The sequence below is a fragment of the Apaloderma vittatum genome, unplaced genomic scaffold (assembly GCF_000703405.1).
Source record: "Apaloderma vittatum isolate BGI_N311 unplaced genomic scaffold, ASM70340v1 scaffold2806, whole genome shotgun sequence".
Lineage (NCBI taxonomy): Eukaryota > Metazoa > Chordata > Aves > Trogoniformes > Trogonidae > Apaloderma > Apaloderma vittatum.
This window is the reverse complement of record NW_009721035.1, coordinates 1-26085: the sequence shown is the minus strand read 5'-3', so window position 1 is coordinate 26085 and position 26085 is coordinate 1. Positions and strand designations below refer to the sequence as shown.

The 26085-nt window shown below is 36.2% G+C and overlaps 1 protein-coding gene across 1 annotated transcript in view; it reads left to right on the top strand.

Moving 5' to 3' along the window:
• The window catches only part of UBR3 (ubiquitin protein ligase E3 component n-recognin 3 (putative)), a gene marked incomplete at its 3' end in the record, with an annotated part of 75907 nt that extends 51820 nt beyond the window's left edge, over window positions 1–24087 (top strand). Inside the window, exons 25-31 of the mRNA XM_009871203.1 lie at window positions 3510–3659; window positions 4164–4297; window positions 7276–7386; window positions 9504–9716; window positions 10524–10660; window positions 14986–15071; window positions 23978–24087. Of these exons, the coding sequence (XP_009869505.1) occupies window positions 3510–3659; window positions 4164–4297; window positions 7276–7386; window positions 9504–9716; window positions 10524–10660; window positions 14986–15071; window positions 23978–24087 (941 nt within the window). The remainder of the gene's footprint in view (window positions 1–3509; window positions 3660–4163; window positions 4298–7275; window positions 7387–9503; window positions 9717–10523; window positions 10661–14985; window positions 15072–23977) is intronic.
• Window positions 24088–26085: the final 1998 nt, after the last annotated feature.

Below are 26085 nucleotides of genomic sequence, written 5' to 3'. Positions count from 1 at the left end.
ATGGGAAAGATAGTGATGGCACTACTCTGGATTTCTGTCACAGTTTAAATTTTTTCATCTTTGTTTTTAATGAGGCTCATATTTATCCAGATTTCTGAAATAAATCACAAGGCAAAGGAAAAGCTCAGAACCCATTGTAAGGAGGTAGGTATGTTGCAACATCAGACAAACCTCAAGAGAAACTTGGTGAATTGATACCAGTAGTACAGGTATTCTCTTGTATTACCCACTTGCTCCTTGCACATTTGAGATCATCAGGACAAGCCTCTGAAATCAGTCAGGTTAAATTTTTGGAGAGTCAGAGTTGTAAAGTGTAAGCATCCTTGGTTGTATTCCAAAGACTGCTTGATGTAAAATACACTTGCTGTTTCGTTTGACTGCTGCCTGGCCACTGCCTGCTGTCTGAATCTCCAGCGGAGTAACGAGATCCTGTGTTTTGGGTGCCAGAGGTTTTCACACAAAACAAAACTGCAGGCTCCTACAAAACCGGTTTGAAAGGTGGAGGAGTAATATGCCTCAAGATCAGTATCTTGGCAAACAGCTGATGAAGGATTCCTCTGGCACTCTGTAAGGCAACGTTTTCCTGGGACATAACACATAAGTGCTGTTTTTCATGGAAATTCTTCCTTGTGGTAGCAAAAATTGTTGGAGAGATTGGGCACTGGTGGAAGCAAAATGAAGAGATTTAGGTTATTCTTCACATTTGAGTTGCAAATTATGTGGCTTTGTTCATGTGATAGTTCATGGTGGTGGTTTGGATGGGAGTTTTAGCCAGAATTTTATGTTAGATTGCAGAAGGAATTTTATGTTAGATTGCAATCAATGTTTAACTTTATAGTTAAAGCCTTTATAGGCTTTTCATCAATAAAAAGGGATGTTTAATAAAATAAATCATATTTATTAGGCTGTCTTTTTATAGTTGCATCATTGGAGCTAGGAAATGTTAGCTTGTGCTTTAAAAGTTGGCAAGAATTTTTATATTCAAAATCAAATTAATAAAATAGCATTGCAACTACAGTAATTTTAAATAAATGCTTCACAAGTTGCAGTAGAAAATGCAAAGTATTTCTGTAGTTTTGTTTATATGAAATTGAGAAAAAAAGTTTCTGAGCTTTTTAAGCTTCCATATAAGTGCTATTTCAGTAAATGCAGTTTAGTTTTATTTTTCCCTATGAGAAACAGGAAATATAAAACTAAAAGTGCAGTTGATTGGAGACACGCCAATTACTTTATATTCACAAGGATCAATATGTTAACGGCATATTTTAGAAGGTGGTTTGCAGGAAAGAGTCCATCTCATTTTCAACAGTGTTTTGACTTGAAGCGTGTTTGCCCTGTCGTTGTCAACGTGGTTGGATTGTGTAGCTGGTGAGGCAGGGGCTGTGGCTTCCCCAGGAGCTCCGCAGAGGCAAAACTCAGGAATGCAAGAAGGACAAGGCTGAGATCATAGCTATGCTTAGCTTGCTTGCTTTTTTCCAGACTGCCACTGATACCTTTTCACAGCAGGAATTACACTGCCAAAGTGTACCCTTTCGAACAAACCACAGCTCGAGTCTCATCTTCCAAAGAAGCTAGCATTTAGTTTAAGCCAGTAATCAAGGTTTATTGTAGTCCATTCAAAAAGAATTGGTTTATTTTGTTTTGATTTTTTCTTATTTGAGGTTCTTTTTAAGTTTCCTTAATTATTCGCGATTTTCGATTCTTGTCAATTTCTCTTTCCCATGGATTTTTTGTAAGTTGACTTTGCTTTCTTTCACTAGGTCTGGGGGAAATTATTTTACTAAGAAGCCTTCCTTGATGCTTGAAATTTATTTCCCTTGACATTTTGCTGTTTGTCAAAGTAGCCTAGCACTAGATCTACTTCAATTTGATTATTGACTTCTAAAATGAAATTAGCCTGATTTTTATGTGCTTGTTGCACATAGGCATTAGAAGTTTAGACTGAACATACTGAATTTGTTTGAAACACCTTTTAAATACTAAGATCTGTATTTTTGTTCTTCAGGTTTAAAATAGACAATTCATGATCAATGAACGGTATTTTGTAAATTAAGTCTTGACTGATTTTGAAGACTTCCATCAAGTTGTTCAAAATCAGATTGACACACTATATATTCTTTCTACACTTGTTTAAAAATACAGTGCGTGTGTATTTTATGTTGTATTGACCATATTTTAGAAAAACATAATGCTGGAACTTCCGAGTCATTCTTGTGTCATGTGCTTTTGATACACAAGTCTACATGAGTGTGCATAAAAGATAAAAAATAGCTTTAGTGTTTACTTCCTTCTGTGCTGCAGTTCCTACTAGTTTTTCTGGATGTTTGGACTTAAGTAAAAAACATTGGTAGTTGATGTTCTCTGCTTTTTCTTCCATTGTACGTCTGACTGCCACTAGATGGTGATAGACGTGTGCACAATATTAGCGGCGTGTCAGTGAAGATCCGAGTTCATTTTCATGTGACCCTCAGTCACTGGCTGGAAAATCAGCAGTTACTAAAAACAGTGTCTTTTTGATTCTGCCCTGTGCGTGAGAGCATTGCATGAAGCTTTTCAAAGCACAGAAGGATGCTGCCTGGCATCCAGCACTCCTCTCCTGATAGCAAAAGGCCTCCTGTGCTGAACTTGGAGAGGACTTGAAGGAGAGAGCAGCTCTCCTAAAAGCAGTTCTGCATGAGGACTGTTGCTGCACTTAAGGTTTTTGGGTTCTCTATCCAGCACCTTGGCCTACTGGGTCAAGGAGATAAAGGACATGGCTGAGGGTAAGAAGGAAGTGTTTTCCTTTGGAAAAATGACCTTCTGGGAAAGAAACAAATCACCTTTATATTCTCAGTTAAGAAGCTGACTGTACCTATTCCTGTGAAGTCGGGAGAGGATCGTTGAGTCCTAAGATGTTTTTTTTTCAAACCAATAAGGAATTTTTACCTTTGATTGTAACATAATATAAAATTGCTTCTATTTTTGTTATGCCCCTGCACTAAAACCAGCACCACCATCATGTGAACCAAGCTACATCAAGTACAATTGCTTCAATACGTTGAAGTCCTCAGTCCTGAACATTTCTGTCTGTGTACCTACGAAATAATAATGTGGACAGTTAAAAAACCAGATCTCTGATAGATCTTATATACAGTAAATGTTAAACTAAACATCTGCTGCATAGACTTTATGATCTCAGAGGTCTTTTCCAGCCTCAACAATTCTGTGATTCTGTGATTACTTTCTTAATAGCTTGTAAAGGTTGTCCAAGTTTCATATTAAAACCCCCTTATTTTTAGTTGTGTGTTTCATTTGCCCTGTCTAACCATCTTAAAATTAACTTTTTCCTTTTAATTGTTGTCAATTACAAGCAAATCTGGTTTTAGGTAGAGATTTGTATTCATTGCACATGTTCTAGTTGTAGATAAACTAGAGAAATTATTTCACAGGTTTTTTGTCACTTCCTCAGTGCACGTGGAATTGGATTTCTTTCCCTCTGGTTAATATCAGTTTTCTCATCGTTTTTTTAGAATCACCAGACGCTGACATTGCCATGGAGGTGGCTACATCAGAACAGCATGTTTCTGAGGCAATATATGATTGTGTTATTTGTGGACAGAGTGGTCCTTCTACTGAAGACAGACCTACGGGGCTGGTTGTACTATTACAAGCATCCTCAGGTATGAACGTGTGACTTGTTGGCCAAGCTGTGTTTCTGCAGCACTTAGTGTGTGTCCTCTGTGTCTTGTGGAGCCTGGAAAGACAGTCTTCTGGATTTTTGTGGATGGTCCTCCATAAGGCACATGCGTAGGTCTAAGACAAAAATCATCAACGTTTGGGAAGAGAGCGAACAGTTTCATTTCCTCCTAGTTCCTGTTAGCTTTTGCAAACCCAGCAGTATGTAACAGATCTGCAAGAAAATAAGTATGGAAAGAAAAAGAAAATGAAAAAGCCATTGGTGCATCTAAACGTGTGTGTATGTATTTGTGTATGTACATGTATTTTATGTACAAGTGCAAAAGCACAACTTTTAGTATTTATAATTTCTTTAATTTTTTTTTTTTTGCTGTTTGACATCAACAAGGCACATTGTAGTTACAAACCAGAATTTCTTGATTATTTTTTAAATTTGTTTAGCGTATTATTATCCATTGCATTCTTTATCACTGTTTTTCTTCGTTCAGTGTTGGGACAATGCCGCAATAGCAGCGAGCCAAAGAAACTACCAACTACTGAAGAGGAGCAAATATACCCTTGGGATACCTGTGCAGCACTGCATGATGTGAGGCTTACAACTTTACAGCGATTCTTTAAAGATGTAAGTATTTCACATGAACAATACTATCACTTACAAAAGACTTGTGTAAAAAATGTGAAATTACAACTTAGAATCCTCCTAGTTTCATTTCTACATTTAGTGAACACTTTTGCAAAAGTTATGAAGTGTTTACATTTTATAGGGTCCTTATTTTTAAATAGTGTCTGCCTTTCCCCTAGTTATATGTTTGGCATAGATGTCTGGTATATCTACAGTCTAAATAGTCATCAAATAGCCATGCAGATATTATTTAGAAGATATTTCACAAGGGAGATGTGGTTTTGCTATCTTAGTTATTACTTTCAAAGACCAGTTTTCTTGCAGCCATTCAGAGAACCTGATGAAATAATTGCTCTTAATCAGTTAAAAGTATTTTTTTGCAGCAGAGAGTAAGTGGAAAGAGTTGTTTGAACCTGTAACGGTTTTCTGAGCCACTACAGAGAAAGGGAGACTGAGTGGATGGGAAGGAGGGACCAACAGAAGACCCCACCCTCTTCTGCTGAATCTTCAGTTCTACACGACATTACTGAAGTTCAGTTTTACATTAAATAGTATGTCATTGTCTGTTCTGCAGTTCTGTTAGCTATTGCAGGCAGAGTTTTTGCCTTGCTTAACAAAGCCACATTACAGCTTTTCATATTTGATTTTGAGAGCCAATTCCTGTTGCTTAACAGGACATGTCCAGTAGTAGACTTCAGTGGAAATGCTGCCTGTGACTTTCCTTGTTAGTGTATAGAACCGCTATGTAAGATAATATATAGTTGTACTGAGAAGTCATTCGGAGGGAGAGGAGAATGTAAACTATGACCCTATAGACTAGTCCCAGGTACCTGGCAGCTCTTAGATAGATCTAACTAAATAATCAGCCTTTAGAAACTTAAGATCTGGCTTTAAAGAGGAAAAAGGGCAATTTTTACTCCAACACAATTGACAGCTTTCTCAAAATCTGTCATCCACAGGTAACTGAAATTTGTCAACCACAATAAAGTTTGCTTATGTGGATTAATTTAGAGTAAATTTCATAATTGTTTCGATACAAGTTTAAAAATTGGGCAAAAATTGGGCAGAAAAAATGGGCATGATTGAAACATCATGATTGAAACATCAGCTGAATTAGCTATTTTTGCTTTCAAATTTCCAGGTCACTACTGTGCTAAAAAAATTTCTCTATCTGAAAGAACTAATCCTTAAATTTGTTTTGGCATGGAAATGGAAATGTTTGTTAGTGACTTGAGTGTCATGTTCAGCTGAGCTAAGCAATAAGAAGTCTTTTTGTTTATCAACTGTGTCCTTCCCACTAAGTGTCCTTCCTCTAACAGCAGATGTCGTGAGGCAAGTGAATAACTTCTAGTTACAAAACATCTAGCTTATTCTATTAGAAGATTGAAAAGCTGCATGCTATGTACAGCTTGGACAAAATAGGCCAATTCTTTCCGTAGAGATTCCTTTTGCGCTTTCTTAGCTGAAATTTGATGCTTGCTGTCAGTTAGGGAGTAGAGTGCTTGCCGAGTAAAGGAAGAATCACTAAAAGTGATTATTTTTAATATGGAGAGGTATGACGAAGGATTAGGAGATAAAACTTCACGTACTAGATTGACAGGGCTATTTTCAGAACCAGTAACTCGATAGAGGTGTGCTCCAACCCAAGCCTATGGCTTGCTTTGGAATTGCCTTTATTTCTCAACTCAAGGGTAATAAAGTCTTTCTAAAACACTCTGGGCTTGTTTGTTTGTTTGTTTCCTGTTGAAACTGCTCCTATGTTAAATACATGCAATAAATAAAGCTATTTCTGAATGAAACATTTGTGCTGTGGGAGCTTATCCAGGTAAATCACACACTCTTACTACCAGTGTAGTCTCCTAAATCATACAGGAACCACCAGGAGAAAAAGGAAGTTTTTTTTGTTCTGTGGCCTGAGGGGGTCATAGCATATTATGAATATCAAGTTGAGGCAAGATAAATAGGAACATGTCTTGTAGCGGGAATTTGTAATTTTCTTTTGATTTCCATCTCGTATCCAGCAAAAAAATGAGATGCTAGGACATTCTTAGAAAATGCAACTATGAGAGTTGGTTGCTTATAGTACCCTAGTTTTGCATCATACATTAAGACCATTTTACACTAAAATTTAGTTTACACTAAAATTAGTTTTTCAATTCTAATAGCCTTAATCAAATTTTTTTAAACATATAACCAGAATGTACGTTTCAATCTGTGTATGAAGTTATTTTTTGAGAAATGGAAATTTAATAATTAGACTGACTATAGCTAGGTATTCTGCTAGAGAGTTTTCTAGGATTCCTTATCATAGGTTTGCCAGTGGTTATTTGTTGTTTCAGTTTGATATTTTCTGAGAAGTATGAGTGAGGTAACTTTAGTTTTGACGTGTGGGCTGTAAGTGCAGCCTTTGAATAAGAAAAATTTTCTCAAAACAATCCTAGTATAACACTCAATTCACTAAAAAAGTATGTGTTCTCTTTTCCCTTTATGATGTGTTATATATAATATTCTACAACAACTCATTGAAGACCCTAAGTATTTACACTGAATTTTACTAACAGATTGAGGTTTAATTATATAACTGTGATCTTGTTATTTTGATTACACACAAAGCTGAATTAAATGTATTGGAGCAGTATATTTCCCTTGTGCATGGGATAACTTGTACTACTGGAACAGATGGTAGAGTTAGAGCCATCTTCATGAAGATGTTCTTTAAAGAACTCATTATCTTAACTGGCAAAAACTGCAGAAGCTTAACTTAAGTGTCTGGCTACGTTGGAAAGAACGACGTAATGGCAGCCGTTTAAGTTAGCATAGGTAAATATTTTATAAAATTGTTCTTTATTTCCACAGCACGTCTTCTATTTATATAGCATGCAAATAAAAATCTATTTATTTTTTAAATCATCAAGTAAGTTGTGTTAAATACCTTGATAACTTCATATTTTTTTATTACTGTTTTTGCTCTCTTTTAGAGTTCCTGCCTGCAAGCAGTGTCGATAGGCTGGGAAGGAGGTGTTTATGTGCAAACCTGTGGCCACACTTTACACATAGATTGTCACAAGTCTTACATGGAATCTTTACGGGTAAGTAAAAGCAAAGATCATATTTTTTTATTTGGATCTGAACTGTTCTTAGTGAAATCAATTGGCTTCATACTGTTTGATTCAGTGAAAGAAAGATTTGGTTTACATGAAAGGGAGAAGATGTTTTTATGTTTCAAGAACTGTAGATAAATCTCATATTACATTTTGACATTATTAACAAAATTACTTTGTTTACAGTTATTCTTATATATCAGAAACAAGACTAACCCTATTAAAAATTTAAATCACCATTTTTTGGTGTGGGTTTGTGTTTTTTTTCTGGTAAAGCATTTCTTACACTTTTTTCATTTCGGTTTCATAGATTCCTATTTTGATGTTTAAAGTGTGTTGGAAATTACAGAGAAACTGAAGAAAAAATGTGAGGGAAGTTTTCCAACTCTGAATTTGTGCTTTTGGTTAATAGTTAATATGAAGATTCGATTATAAAAAGATAGGGGGCTTTATCTGAAGTCATGTGTGCTATGTGTTATGTATATACACGCAGTTTAGAGAAATGAGTTAAAATAGTTTTAACTCTTGTGAGTTATGCTTTTTTTTTTCTTGAAGAATACTGTTAGGATGGTTTTGAAATACAGTTGGTTAGTCAAGTCTTAGAAACTGTTGGCTAGAAAAGACAGCAATTTATTTTGACATGGTCTGAGTAAGTGGAGTAGTGTTCCATTGGTGCTGCTGGTTGCGTTCACCCTCCTCAATCTCTTGCAGCCCAGCTGCAGATCTTAACGGCACCGCAGGATGTTATCACAAGCTCAGCAGTGGTAGAAGTCATCAGATTTTGAGCAATCATTTCTTTCTGTTTTACTTAGTATAATACAATAAAGTCTAAAAGAGGACTTCTTGTTGCGTATAAAACTGCTTTTTAATTCAAGATTACTTTATATGGCATTCTTTTTTAGTGTGCGTGTATTAAGTTTTGTTGATTTGCTTTCATTTTGAGAAAGACTGAGCAATGCTTTGTATTTGTAGTATCAGCATTGGTCATACTGTGAAACTTACCTTTAGAAAAACTGGAAGTTGTGGCACCTTTGTTGAATCCCCTGATGAATTGTTCTTTTTGATGTGACTGTAAAGATGCTTTCAGGGGTAACTGTGTCATCAAGAAAATTAAGTAAAATCTGGACTTTCATGGTGTGTCATTTTACAGAATTTCGGAAAAGTGGTCTTTTGCATCCTAAAGTCCCTTTTCTGGTGGATTATAACTTAATAACCTGGTATTCCATCTCATTGTACTATGAAGATTTCTTGATTATTTAAATGAACTTTTGAACCTAGCATGTATTGCTACTACTTAGATGAATGCATAATAATTTTGACTTTTTCCTAGCATACTTAGGATTGAAATACTTTATATTGACTTGCATTCATCTGGATAAAACATGTATTTTTACATAATACAGTCAGAGATCAACAGTTAGAAAGGTATATAAAAGCCTCAGCATTCTGGACTGATTGCCTGAAGTTTAAATTACAGTCTTTATTAGCTTGGCAGTTCTCTTCTCCCAGGAGTGGGAAACTGTTGAGGCAACTCCCAAAGGTGAAGCAGGGTCGTCAGTAACAGGAATACTCTGGAGATGTCCTTACTTCCCAAACACATACTTCTGTGTCCGTTTTTTGATTCTTCATGATAATGAAGAAGTAATCGGGGGGTGTCATGCTGCCCTCCCATGGCTGCTTGGCTAGGTTTTATCAGCCTGTACTCAGCAAAATATCTTCAAATATTTCTCATGACTGAAAATGAAATTGCCTTTTGATGAATTAAAAGACCTTATCAAGGGAGTCTCAAACTTTATGGAAATTGCTAGAAAGAGACAACACATGAAATATTCAAAATACGCCATTGAAGTACTTCTAGTTTGTCATGGAGATACTCTTGACAAGAAAGAGTACTTAAAAATTAGGAAAATTAGTTGAGCTGGAGGACTGTAAGAGTCTCTAGTAGTTAAGACCTTTTTCACTAAAGTGAGGAACTATTCCAGTTATTCTTCCTTTACAGTTTTTGATTTTAGACTAAGTTCTTTGGCTATACACCTGAAATATCAAACTAAAAAAAAATATAATATTTTGCAAATTTCAGCTACATCTTCTTTATTTTCTTTTAGAATGACCAGGTTCTCCAGGGTTTTTCAGTGGACAAAGGAGAATTTACCTGTCCCCTCTGTAGGCAGTTTGCTAACAGTGTTCTTCCTTGTTATCCTGGAAACAACGTGGAAAGAAGCCTTTGGCAGAGTCATAGTAACAAGTGTATGCAAGATCTTGTACAAGAGGTGGAAGATCTTCAAGAACAGCTGGGAACTTTCCCAGTAAGCATCAGTGTAAGGCAGAAAGATCCTCGTTAATTTGCCTTTACCTTTTGGTTTTTACATTATGTTGCATTTGTGACCTCTAGGGAACCTGACAATCTGGGAAGCTTAATTTTCTTCAGATATGGAAGACAGCATACTTTTTTTTTCCCTCAAGACATTTTAAATATTTCCATCAGTTATTGCATTACCTAGTAAAACCAAACAATTAGAAAGCTATGACAAAATGTGATTAATATAATTTTTTATGGAGTACATTTTCACTTCTCTCCATAGTAATTCACATAGAATTGAGCCATGTGATAGAAAAATTCATTTATCATTTCTTGACAATGTAAAAACACCGATATCTGTGTAACTGGAAGCTATTTAAAGAATGTCTATTAAGAGCATTTTAAGGTATGGATTTTTAGTTTTAAAGAAAAAGCAGTTTGCAGATGCTCATGTATTGCAAAGCTTCATGAGATCTTTTGGAATGATAGAATTAATTCTATTAAATTTTTTTAGCCTTCCAGTCTTGATGGAGATACTCTGTGTTATTTTTTTTATACGTGCAATGAAAATATACTTTAAAATAATGCAAGCAGTGAGATTCTTGTTCTTAACAAATGGATAAAACAGTGATGTTTTCATATTCAGAACAAATCACAATGACTTTCAGAATATTACAACACTTCTGTGAGACAGAATATTGGCTCTTAATGCGCATTTTTTCATAATGTGCAAATGCATTCTTATAAATATGAAAGTGCTATACTTTGCAATCAGCTATTGCATTTCTTCAGGTAAAATTAACTAATGTTCTGTCTTTGCTCATAGTCTGAAACCAATCTCAGTAAAGAAATGGAATCCGTAATGAAAGATATAAAAAGTACAACACAGAAGAAGTACACAGATTATAGTAAGAGTCCTGGATCACCTGACAATGATTTTCTGTTTATGTATTCGGTAGCCAGGTGGGTATGTTTTTATATTTTTCTTTTGTGTTTCTCACTAGTGGTATTGCTCACCAGGTAGTTTTCTTCTTTAGAAAAAATAATAAATAAAATATTCCATCCTCTCAAAAAGGTACTTTTTGAGGACTTAGTACATCAAGGTTACGTTTTCTGATTTGCGAATGCAGGCGTATGCAAAGTGGAAAGATGTGTCTCTCAGTTCGTTTCCTATATATGCAGCAGTGACACAAAACCTAGAGAAGATTTTATCTGATGCTTATTTAGTTTTCTTCTTTATTCAAGGTTTTGCTTTCCATGTGTCAAAATTTTACGTTGACCAGTAGGATTAGGTTATGCTACCTATACTCATTGTGATCTCTTCTTGTTAGATTACACTGGTGTTAGCAATTTTCCATTTATCCATGGCTGAAGGATTTCAGGTGTTGGATCCAGCCTTCCGTATTGTTACCAGAACTCTTAAGATCACTTATAAGGGTGTCTGGCAGATCAGCTACAAAATGGTTCTGTTCTTGTGCCTTTCAATTCTGCAATCCAGATTTACAGGCTTCTACTACTTTATAATTGCATAAGAACTGCAGGTTTAAAAAAAACCGCAAACTTTAAAATACAATCATCTTAATATAACTATAGAGTTTGTATTTATGGAAATAAATATGCAAGCTGGTCATCTTCCAGACCAGAAGAGTTTTCTTTGTGTGATTCTAGTATGTTTTGTTTAAGTATCTGAACAATGGACTATCCACAATTAAAATCACAGACTGAAGTAACTTGCTTTCTGGAAGTTATTCCTGTCATTCAGCCTGTTTCTTCATTATTTTCATCCAATTCCTATTGAGGTAATGATATCCTTGTGTTCCTTACCAGCCAGGTACCATAACAACCTTTGAGCATTTCTAGTTTCATGTATTCTGAAACATTTAATTTTCATTAGGTCAGACCATCTACATTTGTTAATAATTTCTTCCTGATATTTAATCTAACATACAGATAAACCAGTGAAGATGATACGTAGCCCCTGTTTAAATAAGTATCTGAATGCAGTGATTTTTTATTGACTCCATGTATTTGCAAGTGAATTAAACACTCTTAATCTTTATACAAATCACGTTCCATTTTCAATCAGAAAATGACATCATCTGCCGTCTGCTTGAGGGATGGTAGCTTACAGCCGCCTTTCAAGTGCATTTCTCCATGCTGGCATGGGAATGCTACTGGTTAAACAAGATGTAGCCACTTGCTGCAGCTTATCCTTTCTGCTTCAGGAAAACTGGAGCTTACTTTTCTTTCTTCACTTTTGCTTACAGATGTCACTGGTAGCAGAGAAAAATAATTACAAGCAAATTCTCTACCACCTAGTGGGAAGAGCTAGCCCTGTCTGTTTTTGTAGCAAGAGACACTGGGGTTTGTGGCATCCTGATTTCCACACACGGCTGGAAGAGCTCTACAGTCTTACCTTATTAAATTTATGCCCTTTGCGTATGCATTCCTCCTTGTCTTTTCTAACACTTAGGAGAGTAGTACAGTGCGTCATTCACAAATCATGTGTGCATAGCTTTAATTTTAATAGCTCCACGTTCATAGCATTGATGACTGCCTTTTGTGGCCATATCTTGGGGGACTGTTCCTGTATTGCCTAGCAGTAGGTCTCCTGCTCTTGTTGACTGCATAAACAAAGCTTTTATTTTTGCTGTCAGCTCTGTGAAGGGTGATGTAAGAACCTTGGGTTCTTCCAGTCTGTGTCTCAGTGTCTGATTTTTTTCGTAAATATGTTGCCTTTGTCAAGAGAAGTGGGAAAAAAGGTAATGCTTAACTTGATTTTTCTGTCCCAATAAAAAGAAGAGGTGCATCCAAATATGTTCTCTTTCCGGATGTACTTCGATGTACTTTGTCCTGGTATGAATTCTGAAAAATATCCAGTCACCCTCCCCACCCTCAATATGTTCCTTAAATGAAAGCCCACAGAAGGGATGAATTTTGGCTGTTTTTTCACCAGGAGTCTGTACAGCTGAGCAAAATCCATCTTCTCAGGGTTTTTTCCTGTGAGTGAGGAAGATAAAGCCAGTGTTCTACAAGATTTGTTGCTCCAGTGAATGACGTAAAGATTTCTAGATAGAGCAAACAGTCACTCATATAGATTTTCTTTCTTCTTCTCTTATGTTTGTGCTGAGGGTCTGAGATGGCAAAGGATGCTTTCAGAGACCACTCTGGTACGCTTTGCTGTCAGATGCTCCAAGTTTTTTTTCACTCATGAGAGAACAGGCACTGAGAGCTCTGCTTTTTCCCAGTAGAGGGCAGATGGCACTCTGGTCCTTGGGGCAGAAGGGAGCTGGAATCAGGGAGGAGATCTACCAGCCTCTTTCAAAAATTATTTAGGGCTGTACGTGATGTAGAACATTTTATAAAAGGAAAAATTTTCGGTTTCACAGAAGATGCTTTCTCTACTGTGCATTTTTATGCCAAAGTTGAAGTATGTTTTTAAAGAGACATCTTGGAGGAGAAGACTAATGTTTAAGTTTCCAAGAAAACTGAACTGTAAGCTGCTGCCTTTGAGGAGCCAGGGGCAATGAAGAAGTGTAGAATGTGAGAGTTGGTATGTGCGATGGAGTATATATTTCCAGAAATCTTTATCCTTACATTCCTTATAGCAAAAATTACTTTGTAACGCCTCATGTATCAAAAAGAGGTCTTTTCCAGAATTGTTCCTGGGGTTTGCTTTGTAAAGATATAAATATTTCACACTGAAAGAGGAATTTAAAATTATAGATCTAGAAGGTTTTTCTTAGATATTCAGGTAGTGGTTGTGATTTAAATCTTAATTATCTTGGTTTTAATGGAAGGCTGCCATTAATTTTGTTCTCTAAATTAGTTATCAGAAGGCTTGTAGAAACCAAACATACTGGTTTCCTTTATATTCCCATGATGAACTAGCATATGCTGATCTACAGTTACTATTTTGTCCACTAATACGAAATCCCTGTCCCTGCTTCCTTGCTGGTAGATTTTTAGAAGTTCAGTGAGCACTGCAAATTGCCTGAAGAGTGGAAAATTCCCCTGTCACACAGATGCCCTTATCAGCAGCAACCAGATGGAGCTCTGAGCAGGCACATTATCAATGTTAAATTGCCTTTTCTGAGTAGAGAGGATTAAAGCATTCCTTCAGAAATGGGTGGCATAAGCTGCAAACTTAGGGATAGTCATATTCTGAAATGTTACTATTTTAAAAACATATGAAAGTATCTTAACAAACACTGCATATCAGAAATGTATTATTCTTTCAAGCTGATGGAGCTGAAATTCTTAAAAAATAATTTGTTTTGAATAAAACAATCATCCTTCTTAAATATAAGTGTGGGAGGGTGTGTTCATATCTTAGAAATATTATGTGCTTAATATTATAGAATAGATATTAATATGTATTCAGTTCCATTATATTGAACCTAAAATTGTTTGATTTTTAGTTAAAGGGCAAAATATTTTTAGACTGAGCTTTTCAGTTTGAGTTTAACTAGCAAAATAAAATTTCAGAGTAATAGAATTATCTTCCTTTATTTTAATTAAAGATTTGTATGTTGACTTACTAAAACAAACTCTCAGAGAACATCACATAAATTGCTTGTTCCGAGATAATGCAGTACTGAAGCATCCAATTCCAAAACTAAACAAAGCTATCGAATTTGGTGTAAACAATTGGTGCCTAAGTATCAGATGACAGTAATATTAAGAAAGCAAGCATCAATATGGCATGCAGAGATTTAGTGACACAGCTCCTGTTTCATACTAACGAGCTGCAGTGAATACCAGAATTAACCTCCAAGGCTTTTATTAACTGACTTATCTATAAAGGTCAGTGCTTCCATTATAATTTTGACTTTTTTCATACTTAGTTACTTGGTGGCATATCCATTGTACTGTCTGTTTAAAGCAAAACAAAAGCCCTGCCGATAAAGAGAACACTTTTTAGACGTACCTGATTGATTGAAATTTAGCCAATCTGTATAGTAGCTTTTCAGATTTGCACTTAAATTTCCTTATTAAGGAGCTGTGTGTGGGAAAAAAAGCCTTGGAATTAACATTTTTTTATTCTTCAGTCACAACTGTAGCGGCTCCTTTAATGTAGTACTTGCTAATCAAACCACTAAAATCACATATGGCAGCGTCTTGATAAAATTTGTTTTATTCTGAGTCATATTTTGGCATTATCTTACACTAAAGATTAGTTTGCAGCATTCTTTAATTTTGTGTACACTGAGAGTTTGTGGTGACTCTTTTGTGTCTGTAGAAGCTGGAACAGTACTGTTCCATTCAACATTATGTTTTTCTCACAGAACAAACTTGGAACTAGAGCTGGTCCATCGAGGAGGCAATTTATGTTCAGGAGGTGCAAGCACAGCTGGGAAAAGATCATGTCTAAGTAAGTTTTATGTTTTGAAGTACAGTATAAATTAATAGAATTTAGAATAAAAATGTCTAGTTCTTTCTAACATTTTCTGAATTATGTCAACTTTCTTCTTTTAAAAAACATCTTTTCTGCCATGATGAGTCTTCGGTTTTTCTTGCAATTTGAGAAATCTAAAATCTAATTTGCACAGATTATTCATTAGAGCTGTTCATGTGTTGTTGAGTATAATCCATTTAGAAATCATTTGTCGTGGTATCCATGTAATATTTTTTAATAATTTTCCATTTTATGAGTAAATCTGGAAATATTTTAAGGGTAGTGCAGGAAAGCTTTATTTCACCCTGGCTGTTAACAGTAAAAAAAATTTGTTTCTGTGAGTGCTGGTACAGCTCATGACTAGGTCTCACACTTAGAAATCTGCAGCTGCCATGTCCCATGTCTTTCACCTCCCTAGTTCTCTGACACGAGAGTTGCAGATTTTCTTTGGTAGAAACTCTCAAGTCTTCATCGTTCTGAAACTTTTAATATTTGGCAAATAAAGCACTTCTGATTGACGGAAGTGCTGTTTTGCTTAACATAAAATCTTTTACTGATATATAAATTGTTAGGAATGGATGTTTTCTTTTGTCAGGGAAAACTGGAAAGCCTGCCAGAATGCTTCTACTACTATGACTAATGCTTGTTTAAATCGAACTCGTGCAGCGGACTCAGCAGTAAAAATGTTGGAAAGCTTGAGCCCACCCCTGCCTTTTGGTATGTGATTTGTGGGCAATGTTTTCCTCATCATCTGAGGTGATGAGCCGTCAAAAAACTCTCATCACGTGCTATGCTGTCTACATCCTCTCTAGGATAAGAGCCTTCTGTTACTGCCAGGAAGTGTAGTTCAGCAGATTTCATTCATTCATTCACCAAGCTGAGGCCTGGTAGCTGACAGTAGTTTCTATAATACATTATTTATTTTTTTCCTTACACTTACCACACCATTCTTTAAACCTCATCTTACAAAAAGAGGAGCTCTTACAGGCTTAAGTCCTGCCTTTAAAAGAACACCTACCTTTTTCTGACAGTGAGAAGATCAGTCAGGATTTTTAATACGTATTCTGCAAGTCTTGAAACAAATGGAGAATACTGTAATCATTAGAGAAATTTCATTTTAGAGAATTACAAACTTGGACATTTTGAGAAGGTATTTCTACGGGAGAACAGTCTTATGCTGGATTGTTACTTCAGCAAGACAAGACAAGTTTAAAGTCCTGTTTAAAGTGATAAATCATACTTGCCTCTTTTTCCAGCGCTTTTACTGTTTTGCCGTTATCTCTGTACATCTCAGAAAGTGAACTGATGTTGTCTGTTTATCAAAATAGATTACTGGAACAGATTAAAATTATAGAAAAATGAAGATACTTCTCACACTTGAGAAGTGTAGAAATTGTCTTCTTAACAAGAAACTTTAAGATAGATCAGCTATTACTTCTAAGGATACATGTTAGTTTAGGAAATCTGAAATGTTTATGAAAAACATCACTTTTTGTTAGCCGCAAATCTACTGTTAAATTGTGCATTAGCTGTCTATATAAAGAGTAAAATAGCCCAGTAAGGAAAACTTAGTTATAAATCTTTGTCTTCAAAATTGTGTATATATTTAGAGATGTGGTTTTTTGGTTTTTTTTTCCCCTGTGATATGATTCGGCTTCTGTCATGTACTTTACACAAAAGGGCTTAATCTGAATTGGGTAGGGTATTTCCTGTAAGTGAAAATTGGGTTGATGATCTTTCTTTTCCAAATGTGATAATATTTCTTATTTTTTTAATTACAATACATTAGATTTTGTTTGTTTAGTGTAATATTTTTCTATTCCTTTCTTAAACTGAGTGTAATTTTGTGAGAATGTGTTGTGCATGGAAGTAGTGGTTTGGTTTTTTTTCTTTAGGAGCTGCATTACTTTTAAGGATTCTTAGTGCATATTTCTGATGAAGGAGTAGGGACAACATTTAAACACAATGCATTTGCTTTTCTCCACGCTTGAGTAGAATGGTATATTTTCTTATTTAGATCTAAATGAGTCATGTTGATGTGTTTTATATCTATCTTGCACTGCAGAAACATTGAACAAGGCCTTTAAATCTTTCAGGTGAAAGGCACCATGCACATAAATGTGTTTTTTCTTTAAACAGCATGGAGACATAAATGACATCTATTCATTGTTAAAAAGTTCACCTGCTGTTTATGTTCTGTATTAGTATTTGCTTTGTAAAATTGTTATGTTGCAAACTAGTCATATTCATTCATGCATTAAAATACTCTTTTTTTTATTGTAAGGTAATGGGATTTTTTCCTAGAATACACCTGCACAGTACTTCCACTTAGTAGTATTATAATTAGTATTGGGCATTAGGCTAAATATGACCAGTAGGAGCAGAATTACTTTTCCATATATGGCAGGGTTTGTTTTAACTAAATCACTGTATGATTGTATGAATTTCCTTCATTGCCCCCTCCATACTGGTGTGTTCAGAGAGAAAAAAATTGCAGTTCCTTAGATACGTGTTTTATAATATATTTTAGTATCTTTCCATACTAATTTGTTTTTCCAAGAGGTATTCCTAGTTTTGAAGGTACATTTTAAGTGAAACTTTAACTTCTTCAACGTCTTACGCAACGAGGGAAGAATGTCTAGAACTTGAATACAGTTTTGTTGAAGTCTTGCTTGCACAGTATTGAAATTGCTTTTGTTAAACATCATTGATGTCAGGTCCAGCAGAAGCTATCTGAAATATAACCCATTTTTGTTTTTCTTATGTGTGAGGTAATGAGGTATCTCTCTTGTGATTAAGTGTACGACTCTGTGTTGTCGTCTTGTAACAACTGTGGAGCTTGTGATTAGACAGTGCAGAAAACAGAATATGCTTTCCCAGGTGAGCTGTTACAGTAGAAAACGTTGGAGAAGATGGTGGGAACAAAGAGGTCAAGAGCTGGTTTAGCAGATTGCACTGCTGCTTGAGAAAGAGGGCACCTGCTCTTGGGAAGTAAAATTAAGAATTATTAACGTAGCTGTTAGTGTCAGTGGTTGAGTCCTGTGTGAGATGAACGACAAAGAAAATTTGGCTGTAAAATTGCCATTTTAAGGTTTAAAGTTTTGTGTGTTTTTGTGTAAACCTGTGTCACTAACTATGCAATCAAAAAAAAATACTTACTGCTTAAATATCAAGCTCTATTTTAAGGACTGTGTCACAGTTTTAGAGTCTATGGCCTTGAAAATTCTCTTGTGTTTAGGGGATAATTATGATACAATTGTGCAGGTCTTACTTCTCTGTTTTGTAAAATTTAAGAGATCCATGTTTTGCTTTTTCTTTGCATTGTTGTGTATTTATACAGCAACTTCAGAACACAATATTAAGGCTGAATAACTAGGACTTTTCTCTGAAAAACTTTTTTCTCTTTAACTTGTGTATTTGTGTTTTGCTCTGACATTGTTAACTCTGGTAGTCTTGCAATAGTGGGTGAACAATTCCATAAAACGTAAAAGTTATGTGTAAATGAATTTATAACCTAGCCCTTTCTTCCTTTTAACTTTTAAATAGTTGTTCTTTCTTTCCAGCTGCTTTCTTTTTGTCCTTTGTTATAAGGATAGGATTAGGATTTGGGGGGGAAGGATTAAATATTCTATCACCTTGTCCTCTGGCTTCAGTTTCCCTGTATAGGAGCTCCTTCTTCTTATGCTTCCCACAGATAGCAGAGTCTGGCATTGCAACACCAACTGCATTAATTGGAAAGGACATTAATTTACAAGTGGACATCAATATAGTATTTAAGTCTCATATAAGCTTGCCTTAAGTAAAATGTCCAGCACTTTCATAACTTTTGTGATAGTTCTAACCATTGAGAAACCGTGTTATTCCACTGGGTGCTTTTTTTTATTTGGTTTCTTTTTTCTCCTCATGTTCGTTTGGAGCCCAAGTTTTGCATTTGTTGATGGCTCAGTGGTGTCATCTGTCACAGTTATGATGTTAGGATCAGTTTAACCAGTACTTCTAGGTTTTTTGTGCACACAGAAAGTTCATCTTGACATGATGCATTTTTCTAACATCTTCATGCTCCTTCTGTATCATCAAATTTTTCAACCACATTGATAGTAATGGCTGTGTCTGCTTTGTCAATATAGCTGGTGGTATTTAATACCACTAAGTATGGTTCGTTCCTTTAGGAAGAAGAGCCTAATTATTGTATGAATTGCTCAGTTGCAACTGATGATCCTATTTCCTAAAATCCTTGTATGCCTAGCGTGGGAGAAGGAAAGATAGATCGCATTAGAATTCTGTTGCTAAAGTTGATTTCATACACTGGCAAGTTTGGTGTCGAGGACAATTAGCTGCTTCATCAGCAATTAAGGCTTAAGATTTTGTAAAGACTATTCATGTCTTAATGCCTTAATAGGCTTTTCCTGACCTTCACATTTTTTTCTTCACTGATTCCAATCTACTGGATCAGTGATGAATGGGAAGATGCTGTCAGCAGGTCTTTTGCGGCTGCTGTTGCTAAGTAGACTATATAAATCTTTACAAGGAGAAAAAAAATTCTCAATCTCCTTATTTACAATCAAGTCCCATCTGGTTGTAACAAGTGTTTATTCTTCCTGATAGTCTATTCTTCCTGATAGTCCCAGGAAACTTAGGGAGAAGAAGGGCATAGTGCCTCTAGTCTGGTAAGATCTTTGCACAACATTTGAGACAAGGATGTTTTCAGTTCCACTGTGGATGCACTGGTGCTGTGATCTTTTGACACTGTAAATATAAATACTAATTTATAGAATAGAAAAAGAGAAGACTGGATCGAAATAGCCAACTAGAGAATTTTATGACAGCTGTATATGTTACTTTTGTCCTTCTGAGAGAGACTAGGAAATAAGCACATCTAGACTTTTGCAAGCAAAACAAAGTCAGCTGATTTCTTAATTTTCTTTGTCACCATTATTACAACACACTGCTATACATAATAGAAGTGGAATTAATAACAGAAAAAAATCTGGTTTCAGCTTTGGTGATTTGAGAGTTTACAGTTAAGATACTGGAGGGGAAAAAAAAGGCAACAAAACTCATTTAGAAATTTGGAGTCATTTTGGCCAGGGCCAAACCAAGATTACTAGTGATATCAAAACTTAAACCTACATATAATTTTCTGAATCTCTCAGTTTTGTCAGTTCAGTACAGCCTTTTTGTAAGTTCTGCAGTTCATCTATCAAATCTCTATCTGTTCATCTCTTTGAATTTAGTCTCCGTTTGTACTGTGTGTACCACACTAGACCTGGAAAGAGCTGTGAAATCACCTTTATAGACTCCTGCTTTATGCATTTTGGCATAGCATATTTCTAAGAGCTTTTTTTAATACTAAAAATAGTACACAATGCAACTACAGGTGCTAGTACAGGCAGTGTGGCAACACAGACAAAATAGCTGTTATGTGTGTTTGTATGTGAGGAGCAGCATTAGAGCGCTTCCTCCAATAACTTCAGTCCCAGTGCAAACACAAGGGCTTATCCTTTGAGCTGCTCTTTTGAAAGTACCAAACCCAACTGTTTCTCTCTTCCAACAGGATAACCCTGAGAAATGGAACTGGTATAGAAAGAATTGAAAAGAGTGTACCAAGAGCAGTAGTATAGGGAGCAATAGATTTATTTGTGTAGTTTTTAGAAATGGAATTAGGAAGGCTAACATGAATCAAAGCTAATGTCTAGCTACTGATCTAGATGATTCTATTAAATGTATTGTTTTACATGTATTCACTGGGGAGAACTAAGACAGCACTGCTTCAAAGTAAGTAATATTTGAGTAATAGGAACATGTTTTGAAGCCAGTAATAATCTTACCCACTTATGTGTTTAAATCTTCGAATCCTGCCAAGTGTCTGATGACTTGCAGCAATAAGTTATACTGTGCATTCAAATTTTTCAAGTTTTATATTTATTCAGTTTAACTGGATGCAGCCCGTCTCAAATATTTTGAAGATATTAGGAAAGGAGGACCATATTCAAATTCCTTTCACTCTTTACTTGTGATGATTTGTTGTCAACAAACCTGTAATTCACATCTGGTTGTGAATTCATAACTATCATTCTCCAGTTTTGTTTCTGCTTTCTAAAAGTAATATTCCTCTACCAAATTTTGTTAAGACTCTGAGCTACACCTAGGTCTTGGCTGTCCTGCTTATGTTTCGGCTGCATGGTGGGGTTATGGCCTTCCTTCCCGTTTTTCACAAGACTAGGGAAGGTGGTTGGTTGTGGACCATTGCATGTGTTGTTGAAAAAAAGAGAAAGAAAAAATATGTATGTTTTAAAGCTTCTAAGTAGGGTATAAGAAAATGGGAGGATATCCTGTATTTCTGTATTTACTTTTTGGAATGATGCATTCATACAAATATACAGGAAAAAAGCCAAGTCTGGTATTCCTTTGGCCCGAGGCAGATTTCTGCCAGGGCCTCGAGCATCAGAATGTGGTGACACCCCAAGTGCTTTGTGCACAAAGGAGCTGCCAGTGGAGATGGGGTGCGCTTATGTTTTCCTTGGCCTTCTCCAGTGCACCGCCACCGCAGTAAATCTGAGCTACAGCAAGTGCAGTCACTGTAGTGTAAAAGAGAAGAGCGCTTGGGAAGAAAGAAACCTTTCTGTCTCCTTCTGGCTAGCCCTTGGCATTTGCTGATTGTTAGAAACCTCCCGAGAAGCGCGAACGCGGCACCTGGCCCCGTCCAGCCGCCCTTGGTGGGGGCGGAGGGGCCGCCCTGTGCCCGGGCCCAGCTTCGGCCTCAGCCCAGCGAGTGCCCGGGCTCCTAAAAAATACTGCATAAAAGGTCACTATAACCATGTCTGACTACCTGCTTCCCAGCTTTACACTTACATGCTAAACATGTTTCCTTGCAAAGGAGCTGTAGCTGCCTTAGTCACAAACAAACAATACTCTCTTGCAAGACGACTAAACTGGATTTTTCTGTTCAGATTCAACCGCTGTTAGGGTGGATCTTGATTCCGTAACTGTTACACACTTGGAGATCACAGATGATTTCTCCAGTGCTAGCATTTGGCGCTTGCCTGCTATCAAAGGGACAATTAATTATGCTAAGCTTTTTTTTTTTTTAGTTGCCTGTTTCTGTTTGAGGAAAGGAGCAGTTCAGAAAAAAATGACGTTCCTTTTGAGTAGCAGAAAGGCAAGAGGATGGGAGCTGATGCCTACAGCTATAATGAGGTTTATTTTGTTATTTTGATGAAATAGCAGTGTATTTTCAGGGTTTTGAAGTTTGTCAGCAAAGCAGTGTTTTTGCTAGAATCTCTTGCCAGGAGAAAAGATGGCTTATTTTGTCCTCATTGACTGTTTTTATTCAGAAAACAGGTGACAGCAATCAATTCCAATGCCATCTACATCTCCAATTATTTTACAAACCCCAGGAGTTAATTACAGCCCTCAGGCTCTGGCAGTCAGCTGACTTCATCATGCGACTTTTTTGGCCATTGCCTACCTCTGAGTAATTGTCTATTTATGGAAAATAAATTAATAGCTGCTATTTCTACTAAAAAAGAGGACCTGTGAGTGAGTGTGCAGGTTGAGCAAGTGGGTTGTAGAGAGAACGGAGAGAGTTTAAGCAAGCAAGAGGCAAAAGGATCAATGGATCAGCTGGAAGAATTAGAAGCAGGTGGGGTGTGAGGAAGATGGCAATATCCTAAGGGAAAAAGTTAAAATGAAAGGAAGGAAGAAAACAGGATCCCAGAATACTGAACAGGATAAGCAAACATGGCAGCAAATAGCAAGCTAGAGTGTGACGGGAGGAAAAAAGTAAGCAAAATCTTGGGAAAGAGCATTTTAAAGTATGATGCGTTTTTCCCAAATCATAACTGTATTACAACTAGATGAAGAAGTGAAGTGAAGTGAAGTCTGAGATTCTTATTGTACATACCTCTCTGAAAATGCTGTCAGCGTAGAGGATGCCTTTTTGGCTTGCTCAAGGGGAGAAAGGCTTAGATGTTACCTTTACTTGTGATGATATAATCCCTAGAGAAATGAAAGCTGCGCGTTTTAATATGTGATACTGCAGTAACGTACATGAATAATAAACCTAGCAGCCTTTGTTCAAAAGGTTCTGGATGTATTTTGCAAATAATACATTTGACACCATGGATTTGCAGAAGGGTCTGACCTGATGAATATCAGCAAACTTTGCCTGCAGGATGGGATAGGCAAATCTATGCCATTATGAAGATGGTTGCTACTTTAGTGTAATTGTGGTGTGGTCAGAAGTTGATTTTTCTTTTCTTCCAAACATTACCTACAAAATAACCTTACCAAGGGAGAAGGTATAATAAGCTTTTAAGGATAAAGAGCCAAAGTGATCCTGCTCTAGGCCAGAACTTCTAGCAACTTCAGGTTAATTTCAAGTACATTGTGCACAGAACTTAACTGTAAGAGAGAAGAGTAAAAGCTGTGTTTAGAAGAGGTGTTTAGGAAATCACAGCTTCTGGAATAATTGGAGAGGGAAGTGAAGGGAGCACGGAACCTTAGCAATACAACAGAATATGAAACAAGATTTTAAAAAATGCCTACAGTTAAGTGTATGGAGCTGGTGTTTTATGAGCACTAAAGAGACTGAGATCTGGTTGAAGCTTTCTAAACAGCCTTCCTCCATTTTAGAATTTCAGGAGAAGAAAAAATATATATGCATATGTTCACTGCCTTCTACTGAAATCTTACTTCTCTTCAAAACCTGTTTTTTAAAAAATAAATTAAAAGTAATTCAGACACGCTTTTTAGGATACTGGCTAATTTGAAATGAGATGTCAGACTTTTCAGAATCTTGTAAAATAATAATGACAACTTAATGTAAAATACTTCATGTTATTGTACATAATAATCAACAATCCGTCTTCTTCACCTTTCAGATCAGCTGTTCCATGTTTTGGCCATGCACATGCGGCTCTACAGTATAGACTCTGCCTACAATCCCTGGAGAAAACTAACTCAGCTGATGCAGGACAAAAATTCAGAGCAAGTATTTGTATTTACCAATTAACAATTTTACCTTGTGAAAGAAACATCCTCACAGAGGGACTTTGGGTAACTGTCTGTCTTAAATTCTCTGTGAGGTAGGCTGATGAATTTAAAATCTAAAAATTGTATGCATGTAAAAATAAATTTTCAGATGTCTTTTACATGAAATACGACACTTTCCGGTTTTGAGTTGAAGCTTAAATACACCACTTGCAAGCTTAAGCACATGCAAATTTAATAGTATTGGGTTAGTGCTTAGGTGCACTGCTGTTCTTGGTATGGATGCTACACAAAATTTACATTAAGCTCATGAATAGTTTATTGAAAATTGGGCAATGATTAATAGCTGTTACAGAAATAACGTAAGTAGGCCTAACATATGTGAGAAATAGTTCTGTTTTAAGTAATAATTTTCATCCTGCTCATTATTTTAAACAAGTTACCTGAGTTTGCTTTTAAAACATTAACCTTACATATACAGCTGTACAAGGATTAACAATATAATAAATGGAGCCATGTATCTGTGTTCTGGAAGGACTCATCTCACTGCTTAAGACCCTTCACTTGTCATGTTCTACCTTGATGGTGGAAAGAAAGATGTCTTCCCTAAAACCAAATGATTATATTTCCTCATAAAAGGAGAAGAGTATTATTTTTTTCTCTTGGTTCCTTCTGCATTTTCTTCATAGCTGAAGGTCTCCACTTTGTTGTTTGCAAGAATGTTGAAAAGACTGTCTTCTCATTGCCTATCTACCCATGTATTTGTCAGTGTGTTTCTGGAGCCTGAGGCGGAAAGCATAATGACATTTTAAAAATTCATCTTAGGATAGTGGTGGTACAATCCTAATCTGCAAATGAAGAAAATCTCCGAAAACGTTTGTGCTTGCTTCTAGTTTGAAATTTTACTGTTTGTCCTCTTGGACCCAGGTCTTTTTGTGCAATCAACATTAGGTTATTGCATTAATAAGATTAGATTAACAGATTAGTTTATAAAGTATTTGCAGAACAAAGCATCAAGAATTTTATAACCTGAAAAGCCATGTTTCTCAGCTTGCATTCAGCCCGCTTTCAAAGTATATTTCCTTGGGATTCTGCCCTGACTCAGATTGAGCAGTGGAACAAGGTTAATAAATTTGATGTACAGTTGACTGAGTTTTACCAGGCAAAATTAAGATCAGATTGATAGGCAGTTGGCAGTCAGGGTGGCTGTGGGACCGATCATGCACTTTGGTATTTGAAGACCTGGCTGGCTTTGGAAGCAGCTGTTAACAGAGGGGCTGCTTTTTCTGCACGTGCAGCTCTTCATTTGCCCTTACAGACTCGATGGAATACACCATGCGTTGGTCGTATCAGGGCTGGGTTGCTGGAAGTTAGATTTCATTAGGCAGTATTTTGAATCACTTTGAAATGAATGGTACTGCAGACCTTCATGTCTTGCTTCGTTGTGTGTTGGGAATGCGTTGGAGCTGTTCTTTTGATTTTTGCACTGGTTTTCAAGATGTCTTGGTAGACTTGCGGATGTTGGTTTGGCACGAAGTCCTAAATGGTTTAGAGCGCTGTAACTGAGACATCATCTGTTCTGCCATGAATTAGTTTAATGTTGAGATGCACAGATGCAGTCAAGTTGGCGGTTTTTTTGCTCCTTCCTTGGAGTGTTTTTCCTACCTTAGTCTGCAGACCCCAGAAAGCTGCAGAGGAGGCAACCTGGGGATGTTTTTAATGTATAAATTCGAGCATAAGATATCTGTAACTGTATTTTAGAAATTTGAAGTAGTAGTTTCACTTGAAGATGGTATTTATATGATTTATGTTTATGATCTAATTGCACGTTTCTTAGAGTTACATAGCCTTTTGAGAAATCCAGATTAGCAGGTTTTTTCAGGTACACGGAAGAGTGGCCAGAGCAATTAGAAGGTGATACATTGCTGGAAACTGAAGGGGGTTAAGAGAGTGGTGGAGAAAATAAATAAATATTTACAATAAAAATAAGTATAAAATA